Raw genomic sequence first — 12,452 nt, 5'->3', positions numbered from 1 at the left:
GTTACACATGTTGCATCATATTCATCATCATATTAAAATTGGAAATCTGTAGAGTGTCTTAACTATTATAAACTTGTAATGTAAAAAAAACAACAACTAAATAAATAATACATATATGCACATACAAACATAAAGAAATTACATATATTCTATAAAATTATAGTAGTGAATACTAATATATTTATTTATTTATTAATAATCTGACATTAATACCACTGGCAAATTTAAACTTAATTTCAAACAATTTAATTAATTTTAACTTAGTTACTCTTGTTCAACCATAAAGTTAGAAATAGCACAGCCTTCTTGTAAAATAAAGTCAGAATTTGTCAGCAGTATAAATAATTTTAAGCTTGACTATGTATATAAATACATGTATATTCGCAGTTAAAATTTGAAAGCAGACACACAAAGCACAATATTAAACACAAATTTGTAGAATTATACTACAAGTTTTCAAGAAAGCATATTCTATTCAATCATGTATCAGATGAGGAGTTCTCAGCGATCCTGCAGGTGGGCCGTGAGAAAATTAACTCTCAATATTACACTTTAATTTTTCGGATTTCATTATTAATATGCTATATTAAATTAATCGAAGTAATGCACTTTCTGCTGTTCTCTGATTGATTACTTTGAACTTGGTGCAAAAACACCCTCATGATCACATCTGCAACTACTACATCAGTCTGTTCATTCATAAACTATGTGTGAAGTAAAACCGAAAGTCTCTCTTTGTGTATTTTTGTGTGAACTATTTAATATTTCTGCATAGTTGTCTAAATTAACATCCTGCGAGTAGGCATTGGGACGATAACAGTTTTCAAGGTATACCGCAGTTTGGAACATTCAAGGTTTTACAACCATTAAAATTTTCTGCAATAGCGTTCCTGAGGTATGTGTATTATTTTTTTTTATTGACTTTTTTGTTTTTGTTTTTAAGGACAACAGTATCTCCAGCAGAAATGAGATCCAAAGATGTCATTTTAAATAGTTAAAAAAAATTAAATAAATTTGTAAAACAAGACAGCAGAAGTCAGTAATTCATTTAAATTATTTAGCCTGACACGTTTACTGCTCCAAAATACTTTAAAATGTTTCCTAAAATAAAATATATTGTGTTCAAAAGGGAAAAAAGTTTTTTTTTTTACCCAGACATTCAAAAACAATATATTTTAGAGCAGTAATCACGATACCGCGAAACTGTGATATTTTTATCCAAGGTTATCATACTGTCAGAATCTTATACTGGCCCATGCCTACCTGTGAGCGTTTTGTTTTATTTATTTATTTATTTATTTATATATATATATATATATATATATATATATATATATATATATATATATATATATATATATATATATATATATATATATATATATATATATATATATATATATATATATATATATATATATAAATAAATAAATAACATACACAGATTCAAAGACACCGATAATAAATTATATTTTTTTGTTTTTATATACATTATATCGTTTTATATATAATTCAATTTAAATAAAATTACATATTTTTGTAAAATGCTAATAATAGAAGGCACAACAAATGTATTTTATTTATTTATTTATATATATATATATATATATATATATATATATATATATATATATACACACTAGTAACAAATAACAAGTGTTAATAATAATAATAAATAAATAAATAAATAAATAAATAAAGGTTTAAATTAGCATTTCATGCAAACATTTTTGAGAAAATGTCAGATTGGTGGGCCTTCAAAAATTGAGAAGTGGGCCCCAAGTGAAAAAGGTTGAGAAGCCCTGTATTAGATAGTGTGTAATATGACATTTTTTAATCGTGTAAATTCATCTAGAGAGCATTTTCACACATATTTGACTCTTACTTCTCATATGAAAGCTCTTCATCGATGCAGAAACAGTGTCTGTCAGGAGTGCTCCTCACTTTCTGATGAAGAAGAGCAAAATACAGCTGATCTGAAACACAACACGGACAAAAGATGAGGATTTGGCGAATGTAAATCAAGACTGTAAAACAAGATGTAAACACACACGGCTGCATCTATTGGTCCAGCAGATTTGAATCCGCGTTCCGGAAGTGAGATCTACACCAGACAAACCCACTAAGTACACAGACATGTGGAGAATTACGACCAAAATAAAGAAACTCGAGAGAAATTCTCACCTTTAATAAACTCGATGCAGTTTGGCTGCGGGTCTACCGTAACGCCGTTTTGATTCATTATTACCGTAAATCTCGCTTTAACTAAAAACAAAGAGCTCCAAAGCACATTCAGCTGGAAAAACTAAATATCCTGCAGATTACTTAAAATAATTAACTTTTTGTTTAAAAAGAAATGTACAAAAAAAGCCAAAAATTCAACACTGCGAGCTGAGCTCTGCTTCTCTCTCCGCCGTTTCTCTAGTCAGAGTAAAGTTCAGCAGTTTAAAGCCAACGCGACGCAGCACCTGATTGGCTCACACAGCACCCACTGACACGTCAATCACACCAAGCCCCGCCCTTCAGAACTTAAAAGCGGTTCAAAGCCAACGCGACGCAGCACCTGATTGGCTCACAAAGCACCCACTGACATGTCAATCACACCAAGCCTCGCCCTTCAGAATTTAAATCGAGCAGTAGGGAGCCTTAGCTTCTAATTGGCACGATGCCCAAGCCGTTGCTAGGAGCGAAGCGCAGATCATCCAATAAAATGTCAGCTCGCTTAGACTGAACACTTCGATCCTCTATTGGTAATTTACATCAACCAATAGAATATCAGCTCGCTCGGACCGAACACTTTGATCCTCTATTATTAATCTCCATCAACAGAACAAAGAAGCGCTCTCTGGTTCATTTCAGAGCTGTTATATCTGCACAAACAGCGCTTAGTTAGTGAGGTAATCTCTTGTGTGTAAGTTCTACCATGGTAAAGCGCGTTCTCGGCGGTTGTTTACCTGTGATGTGGAGCTGTATGTCGCTGTGGTCCCGCAGAGACGCGCAGATTCTTTTCCTCGAGCCGCTCCGACGCTCGCTTTTCCGCTTCATGCTGCTCTCCACACGGCCTCTCAGGCAGGGGGCGGAATCCGGGCTGGAGTTCGCATTGTCCGGCTTCTGCTGTCCTGGAGCTCTGCAGACTGGAGTATATTTGGGCCAGTTGTCCTGCCAGTGACGTGTGAAGGCAAGTTTCTGAAAGCGATGCGAGTGACGTCACTGCGCCACAAGAGCCAGCGGCGCGCTCCACTGCCCAACATCCGGGCACTGGCTGAAACTTTAAAGGGAAAGTTCAATCCCAAAATGTCGGACTGAGAAATGTCCAATGTCAATTAATCAAAATAGTAATCCGTAAAATTAGTCAATCTATAAATAAGACCGTGTCCCAACAAATAAATGGGAACTGTAAAGGGAAAGTCCACCCTTAGAAAATTGAAAATTGTGTCATCATTAACTCTTGTGTGCTGTTGGGTCGTTTTCATCCACTTTGAGGCTTAATTGGGCCACAACTTTCTCTGTGTCTCAGCAAATGGAATGATTTTGGGTGAAAAACCTTATTTTGACACATACTTTAAAAAAAATGCTTTGGAAAACAATACACTGTGGGCAAATTGATTCCTCTTTGGTTATGTTGGTGCTGTTTTTGACCCATTGACTTCCATCATAATCACATTTTGTAATAACAAAGTCATGACAGCATATAATCATGCATTCTTGATTGTTGCTGGTTTTCCCTGTTGGGAAGAGGTACAATTTGTCATTTTTACTGTTAATTATCAGTTGCAGTGCAAAAAAAAGGCTTAGTTTCTGAATGGAGTTATATGGACTATAGCACTGGTGTTAAAGCCAGTTCTTGGAGGGCTGCAGCTCTGATCAGGTGTGTTTAATAGGGTTAAAATTGTGCAAACTAATTGAGTCCTTTAGGCTTGTTTGAAATCTACAGGTAAGTGTGGTGAAGCAGGTTTGGAACTAAACTGTGCAGATCTGTGGCCCTCCAGGAACTGGCTTTGACATCTGTGGACTATAGTGTGTTTGTTGATATGTCTGAGAGACTCAAAATAAGCCCCTCAGCTCTTAGAACATAGTAAATGCAAGTGCATTTATGTACACACACTATAAGCTGTTGTTTACTCTACTGAACTCCATATAAAAGCCAGAAACGTTATCTATATCTAAAGGATTAATGCTGCCAACTGATAATCTACAGTAAAAATTACAAATTAAATAATCAATTAGTTTGTACATTGACATGAAACATATAATTCCTAATACATAATACTTGACAAGTTACTTTGTGAAATAACTAAACTTGAACTTGAAAAAATCTTACAAAAAGACAAATATACAAGACGGTAAACCGCTTTAATGAGGGAAATAACTACAATCCTATAAAGCATTTATAATGAACAATATTAATATCTAATTAAAAAACACAGAAATGTATTTAAAAACTAAATATATATTAAATTTAAGTTCTGGGCAAAAATAAATTACAAAATTTATTAAATTTTATTCAAATTAAAAGTTTGTTTTGACAATATAATGTGTGTACTGTGTATATTTTATATATAAATATTTATATATTTAAATATATATATATATATATATTTATATATATATATTTTTTTTTTAATATATATATATATATAGAGAGAGAGAGAGAGAGAGAGAGAGAGAGAGAGACATACCTGGCAATTAAGCTCTTTCTGATTCTGATATATATATATATATATAGAGAGAGAGAGAGAGAGATATCTATCTATCTATCTATCTATCTATCTATATATATATATATATATATATATATATATATATATATATGTATATATATTAAAGCTTATTGCAAAGAAAGACTCCCCAAAAGACTCAATTACACTATTTATGAATAAAGGGAGTGGGCGGGGCTAATAACCATTTGTCCACCCTGATTGGTGGAATTTACTGTACATCATTGTATTGTTATGCAAAAATTTGTCTATTAAATGACTGAAGTAATGTGATCATGTCTGTCTCCACAGCTCTTTCAGTTTTTATAAATAAATATATTTGCATTAATCTAGAAAATTACTGGGGTATTAATTTCTGGAAAAACTTTGAAGTGTATGCAATGCAAACATTGACTTCATATAAAGCCTGTTCACATAAGACATCATATAAAACCCAAATCATGGCTGTAATTTAGCACAGCTATAAATTCCAGGGTCTCCAGCAGGAATGAGTTTAGTTTCTACACAATAAAAGTACACAAGTAGATACACTATACACTGTAGATAATACTATAATACTTTTAGATATTAATATGTAGCTACAATAATATTAAAATGTTGCTACCAATATAGAACTTTAGTATACAAGTGTGTGTGTTTAGAAAAGGCACCACCCCAGGAACATCCCTTTTACCCTTATTAATGAAAGTGTATCCAACATTAAAGGAATAGTTTACCCAAAAATGAAAACAACCCCATATATTGCTCACCCTATACCTAAACTCTGCGTATATGACTTTTTTCTGTCAGACGAACACGGTTGGAGAAGAATTAGTGCATCCGGAAAGTATTGAGAGCGCTTCACTTTTTCCACATGTTTATGTTACAGTCTTATTCCAAAATGGATGAAATTCCTGTATTTCCTCAACAATCTACACACAATCCCCCATTGTCAATGACAATGTGGAAAAAGAGTTTTTGAAATTGTTGTAGATTTATTACAAATAAAAAGCTGTAAAATCACCTGTACATCAGTATTCTCAGCCTTTGGCGTGAAGCTCTAAATTGAGCTCAGGTCCATTCTGTTTCCACTGATCATTCTTGAGATGTTTCCCTGAAAAGGGATACACCTGTCTATATAAGGTCCCAGGGTTGACAGTGCATGTCAAAGCTCAAACCAAGCATGAAGACAAAGGAATTGTCTGTAGACCTCCGAGACAGGATTGTCTGGAGGCACAAGGCTGGGGAAGGTTACAGAAACATTTCTGCTGCTCTGAAAGTTCCAATGAGCACAGCACTTCCATAAGTGGAAGATGTTTAAACCACCAGGACTCTTCCTAGAGCTGGACGGCTATCTAAGCTGAGTGATCGGAGGAGAAGGGCCTTAGTCAGAGAGGTGATCAATAACCCGATAGTCACTCTGTCTGAGCTCCAGCGTTCTTCTGTGGAGAGAGGAGAACCTTACAGAAGGACAACCATCTGTGCAGCAATCCACCAATCAGGCCTGTATGGTAGAGTGGCCAGACAGAAGACACTCCCTGCCTGGAATTTGCCGAAAGGCATCTGAAGGACTCTCAGACCATCAGAAACTGAACTCTCTGCTCTGATGAGACTCAAACTGAACTCTTTGGAGTGAACGCCAGGCGTTACGTTTTGGAGAAAAGCAGGCAGCGCTCATCACCAGGCTAATACCATCCCTACAGTGAAGCGTGGTGGTGGCAGCATCATGCTGTGGGGATGTTTTTCAGCAGCAGGAACTGGAAGACTAGTCAGGATAGAGGGAAAGATGAATGCAGCGATGTACAGAGACATCCTGAATGAAGACCTGCCTCAGAGAGCTCTTGACCTCAGACTGGGGCGACGGTTCATCTTCTAGCAGGACAATGACTTAAAGCACACAGCCAAAATATCAATGGAGTGGCTTCACAGCAACTCGGTGAATGTCCTTGAGTGGCCCAGCCAGAGCCCAGACATAAATCCTATTGAACATCTCTGGAGAGATCTGAAAATGGCTGTACACCGTCGCTTCCCATCCAACCTGAGAGTTTGAAGGGTCCTGCAAAAAGGAGTGGACAAAAATTCCCAAAGACAGGTGTGCCAAGCTTGTGGCATCATATTCAAAAAGACTTGAGGCTGTAATCGCTGCCAAAGGTGCAGCAACAAAGTGTGAAATAAATCTGCAACAATTTTAAAAACTCTTTTACCACAACGTCATTATGGGGGATTGTGTGTAGAATGTTGAGGAAATACACGAATTGAATACATTTTGGAATAAGGCTGTAACATAAAAAAAAAATGTGTAAACGGTGAAGCGCTATCAATACTTTCCTATGCACTGTATATCTCTCATTCTGTATAATGCATATCTGTTTCGGCATGTAAAAATACGGGAATTTTAGTTTGATAACAGGCGACAATATAGACCATTTTGAGGGATGTAAACAATGGTTCTAATGTATTTCCGGTTTTACATTTTTAATTTCCATAGCTTCCAAGAATCCAAAAATGTCCACATATTGATGAATACTGTTATGATAGCGGTTTTAACATAAAGTTATGATTGAATTGCCTCGTTACAGTTAGAAAACAGTTTAACAACAAGCAGGAAATGTTAATGGACATATGACATCACCACATTGATATAGTCTATATAGAGTATAGTGTTAATGAACAGTTTTCGTATTTTGTGTTTATGGTTATATAATGTTGTTAACTGCATTATGGGCAACAATGCATGGCTTTAATGGAAAGGAAGGGAATGCGGCCACTTTGATATTAATTTTAAGATGATTTTCAAGCGAAAGCGTAACTCAGCTCTTGCAATTATATCACATTTGAGATCAGCTGTGTTGAGGTTACTTCCACTTTTCATAGAAAGATAAAAAATTCGGGAAAATACCTAAACAGGATGAGAGTAGGATAAAATGGTAAATAATAATGGTACATATTCTCTCTATACATATACATATATATATATATATATACACACACAGTGGGGGAACAAAGTATTGAACACATCACCATTTTTCACATAAAGGTGCCGTTGACTTGATGTTGGTAACAACCAAAAACATCAGTATATGCAAAGAAAACAAAGAAGTTGTATGCATAATAAATTAAAATGATGTAAAAGTGTTGAACACATGAAGAAAGGAAGGTGTAGTTCGGCAGTGAAAGCCCAGACAGCAGCTGAAATCTCTCAGTAGTTCTTCAGCAACCCTCTGCCCTTCCTCAGTGTAAATGAATATCAGCTGCTTCAGTCTAACATCTACATTAGCAGGAGGATGAAGATCAAACCATTTCAGCAAGACAATGATCCAAAACACAGCCAAAGAGATGCTTTCTCAGATGCTTTCAGAGAAAGAAAATCAAGCTATATAATAGCCCAGCCAATCACCTGACTCCAATCCAATAGAAAATACAAAATAAAGCTCAGATTTGATAGACGAGACCCACAGAAGCATCAAGATTTAGACACTCTGTTGACGTCTTTGAGAAACTCAATATTATTCCCAGAAGAAAACATGACAATCTGTTTAATACTTATTTCCCCCACTGCAATTATAGAGTTCAAACAAAGAGCAGCACTGCCTTATAACCGCTTCAGTTCAGATATCAATGATTTCAGGGGAATCACTGAAGTCCAGCGCTGGAAGACCTGCTAACTGAAGCAGCCAGTTGATAGGCATGTGGTCCAACCGGTTCATGTCAAAATGGGCAAAATGAACATCGGGACCTATGAAATAAACATATCAAGTTTAGATAATGTCAACATACATATAGGGGCTCTTTACACCTGATCACTTCATGCATTTATTTCTGACGAAACAGTTATCCAATCATGATATGCACTGGTGTAAATGCCCTCAGAAATGCATTCAAGATCTGATCACTCAGACCACTTCAGGCGGTGCTTTCCAGATGAAACTGACAGGTCTATTTGCATATGCTTGCTGAAGCCACATATGTAAATTTGACTCCTCCCAAAATCAAAAATAATAAAATAAAGGTGAGAGCGCACGTGTTGTGGGCTATATCAGTGGTTCCCACAGTGTGGGTCATGGGTAGGGCCAGACGGAATATGCAGATGTTTTTTGCTATTTTGGTAAACATCTGCTGATTTCTGTGGAATGATTTTGGGAGTATCATAACTAAAACCTTAATATTTGAACTAAAAAATAATATCTTTTTAACTTTTATTTAATGTTTAAAATGCATATCCAATTAGGTTCACTTTATTTGGTAAACAAAGCAAGTCTCTCATAAAATATCTCTACTAAAAGACAATACAAACTGCACTGTACATAAATCAGATGAACATTTTCATATTAGTCAATAATATTACTATAATTAATTTAAAGCCTGAATAAATATAGATTTACACACATTCACTCATGTAAATAAACAGAATTAATGATGGGCTAAAAGTCTGCGGAGTTCTGCACGCGCAGATTCCATGTGGGCTTAGTCATGGGACAATGACGGGGTGGCTTGGTGATTTCCAAAAGTCAAACAAATTCTATTAAACTATTAGAATTAAATAATAATAATAATAATAATAATAATAATAATAAAAATGACCTGGGCCTACAATAAGAGCTCCACCTTGCTGCTGCGGGTCTCCTTGGAAATCAAACACAGGGCTAGTCATTGCACGCCACACACTTTTCAGACTCCCAGAAACCATGTTGGACTTCACATGAGGACTGACGGATGCTACAATGAAACACACATCAAATTAAGCCAATATGTGCACAAGTCTTTTAACTGTAACCCTAACTCAGCTCAAGATGAATGATCACTGATTGTGTGAATTATTCTGGATAAAATTTTTAAAAACTAAATAATAATAATTGGAACCCCTAGCATATGATTACTGGAGAAAGTTGGAAAAAACAACCATTGACTTGTATAGTTTTTTAGTTTCTACCATGGATGTCAACAGCTACCGATTTCCAACATTCTTCAAAATATCTTAATTTGTGTTCAACAGTAGAAAAACTCATAAATAGTCAGAACCAAATGAGTGTGAGTATATAGTGAGTACTTTTTATTTTTAGGTGAACTATCCCTTTAATTTGATTTGGTGTTTGCATATTTAAATGAATGCAAATGTTAAAATGGCTCGTCTTTGATGCAGCTTCAAATGAGATCTATTGGTTGCAAGCAGCAAAATGTAAGATACTTGAAAACTATGAAGAAAATCAAAGCGCTCCTTACGTGTCTCCATGTACGTCTCTCCTCTTCTCAATCCAAGCCTTTTGTAGATTTGTCTTTCAGGATCTACATATATTTCATGAGGAAATCCTGTCAGAGAGCAGAAATCCTACAACACACAGAAACTACAGGATAGGAGACAATCTTGAGGAGTAAATATTAAAACAGCATCACTCAAACAACATCTGAAAGCTCAATTGTTTTTAATGTCAATTTATTAAAAATAAGATGGATGCAAGATATATTATACCAGTGTTTCCCAACCCTGTTCCTGGAGGCACACCAACAGTACATATTTTGGATGTCTCCCTTTTCTGACCCATTAACTTCAGGTGTTGGAGTCTCTTCTGATGTTATGATAAGATGATTCAGGTGTGTTTGATTAGGGAGAGGTTGAAAATGTGGACTGTTGGTGTGCCTTCAGGAACAGGGTTGGGAAACACTATTATATATATTAATATTGAATTTTATACATTTATAATATACTATAATTAGTGCTGTCAAATGAATAATCGCAACCAAAATAAATGTTTTTATTTACTGTGTATAAATATCGTGTAGCTATACTTAAATAAAATGTATAATAATTTATTAAATATTTATCTAATACAAATTATACACAAGATATTCTCTTAATATATAATATATATAATTTGTATTAGATAAATATTTAATTCATAATATAAATAAACAAAATCAAATATATACATGCAATTAATCTTTTCATATGACTAAAAATAATATAATTTTGCTGTCGCCTCACAGCAAGAAGGTTGCTGGTTCGAGCCTCGGCTCCGGTTTCCCCCACAGTCCAAAGACATGTGGTATAGGTGAACTGAATAAGCTAAGTTGGCCGTAGAGCATGTGTGTGAATGCAAGAGTGTATGGGTGTTTCCCAGTGCTGGGTTGCAGCTGGAAGGGCATTCACTGTGTAATAACTTATGCTGGATAGGTTTGTGGTTCATTCCGCTGTGGCGACCCCTGATTAATAAAGGGACTAAACCGAAAAGAAAATGAATGAATGAATGAATGAAAATAATATAATTTTAATACATATATTATTAAAAACTTTATACTATGTATATTATATACATTTATCAGCTTGTACATTGGCTATCAGCCTCCAAAAAGAGTTATTGACATATTTTTTGGCCCAAATTGGTCAAAATTAAATAAAAATATTGGTAAAAATAAGTAAAATACTTTTTTTTTCTTCTAAATATAGGCTTTTTACAACAACCTTTCACTGATCAAGTTAAAACTACATGGTATTGATGATGCACAAAGCTAATAATCTCCAGTTTTTCCTCATATTTTTCAAACAGTCAATGTATATTATATTAATAAACATCCTACCTGTATATGAGAGTGTGAAGACTGTCCTATCACTACCAATCTGACATTCGAGTCCTACATTTGCAGAAGGAGAGACAATATTTATTATGTTCACAATATAGAAGCAGAATCTCAGTTATTTGCATGCAACATTTTTCAGCATCATCATCTCCTCACCTGCAACACATGCTGAGGTATTTTACCCAAATCTTCCACATATTCCTTACATGTGTAACATAAGAAGTGCTGGAAAACAGGAGAGAAACACTTTTTTTGTGTGAAAGAAATCTGCAATCTTTAAAAGTATAGTTTGGGGAATATTAATAAAACTAATCCCTATTAACAAACAAACAAACAAAAATAGAAGTTAAAAGAGCTTGTTTGTAACTTGTGACAGGTGTATTTGTAGGAATAATACATTGTAAGAGTCAAAATGATCCATATTTAATTGATAAAAATCATCAATTATTATTTAACAAAATGTTGTAAATACTATTTTATAAGTAGCACAATATGTTTTACAAGCATGGTTCAAAAGCACTAGCCTATATTCAAAATAAATTACTTTAGTATGTTTTTCATGTGGTCTCTCTCAGGATGACATCCGCACACATGTCCAACATAAACAAACAACACAAGAGTCTCTCACCCTCACGAAAACGATGACTGCTTTGTTGTGTTCAAACAAACTGCTGAAGGATTTCTTATCGCCATGTCGATCGATTATGAAGTAGTTTTTGAGCTCAGAGAGGCAGATGTCGTGTGAAGCTTGTTTGCTCTGAACCGAGCTGCTGATCTGTCGAGTGATCGGGTGAACGGCAGCCATTGCGGCTCCTTCAGTTCAGTTTCCAGTTACTTGGATATTTTAGGAAGTTTGTGCTCCGTCACGCCCATTCCTGTGGATCACAGAAACCAATCCAGAAATGAAGCTTCTGTAGCGGAACAGCGAGATTCAAGAATGAAAGTAATTAGTGATTCTTTGAATTGATTCAGCTGATTTGATTCACGATTTTGACGGTATATTGGTCATTAATAATATGATTCTTATTGGCCCTGATAATTTATTACCCTTTAATCTTTATGACTTTTTAAACAACTGTTTCGTGATTAATTATATGAAACATCTCACTTAACTAGACGCTTTATGATTTGTTATTAAAAAACTTTATAACAGCTGATAACTTTTATAAAACTGAAGCCTGT

At 34.8% G+C, this 12,452-nt stretch overlaps 2 protein-coding genes across 5 annotated transcripts in view; both read right to left on the bottom strand.

Moving 5' to 3' along the window:
• cdc14b (cell division cycle 14B) overlaps positions 1 to 3,214 on the bottom strand; it is a 36,127-nt gene extending 32,913 nt beyond the window's left edge. For 2 of the 3 annotated variants that reach the window (XM_056464188.1, XM_056464190.1), the window contains exons 1-2: positions 2,955 to 3,214; positions 1,886 to 1,976 (exon numbers count right to left, since the gene is read on the bottom strand). In XM_056464188.1, the coding sequence (XP_056320163.1) occupies positions 1,886 to 1,976; positions 2,955 to 3,045 (182 nt within the window). In that variant the 5' untranslated portion in view covers positions 3,046 to 3,214. Of the gene's footprint in view, positions 1 to 1,885; positions 1,977 to 2,184; positions 2,416 to 2,954 lie in introns of those variants that run through there. The other variant, XM_056464189.1, reaches the window with a different exon arrangement.
• A 3,941-nt stretch (positions 3,215 to 7,155) lies between these two features.
• prxl2c (peroxiredoxin like 2C) lies at positions 7,156 to 12,096 on the bottom strand. 2 transcript variants are annotated; one of them, XM_056464185.1, is made up of 6 exons: positions 11,899 to 12,096; positions 11,427 to 11,495; positions 11,271 to 11,324; positions 9,918 to 10,023; positions 9,279 to 9,413; positions 7,156 to 8,433 (listed from the first exon to the last, which is right to left on the bottom strand). In XM_056464185.1, the coding sequence occupies exons 1-6, from the start codon at positions 12,073 to 12,075 to the stop codon at positions 8,306 to 8,308; spliced, it is 669 nt and encodes a 222-aa protein (XP_056320160.1). In that variant the 5' UTR covers positions 12,076 to 12,096; the 3' UTR covers positions 7,156 to 8,305. The 2 variants fall into 2 exon arrangements, with proteins under 2 accessions (XP_056320160.1, XP_056320162.1); XM_056464187.1 differs by having other exon boundaries at positions 9,303 to 9,413.
• Positions 12,097 to 12,452: the final 356 nt, after the last annotated feature.

The sequence above is a fragment of the Danio aesculapii genome, chromosome 8 (genome assembly GCF_903798145.1).
Source record: "Danio aesculapii chromosome 8, fDanAes4.1, whole genome shotgun sequence".
NCBI classification, from domain to species: domain Eukaryota; kingdom Metazoa; phylum Chordata; class Actinopteri; order Cypriniformes; family Danionidae; genus Danio; species Danio aesculapii.
The sequence above is the reverse complement of the archived record's forward strand: the minus strand, read 5'-3'. Positions and strand labels throughout refer to the sequence as shown.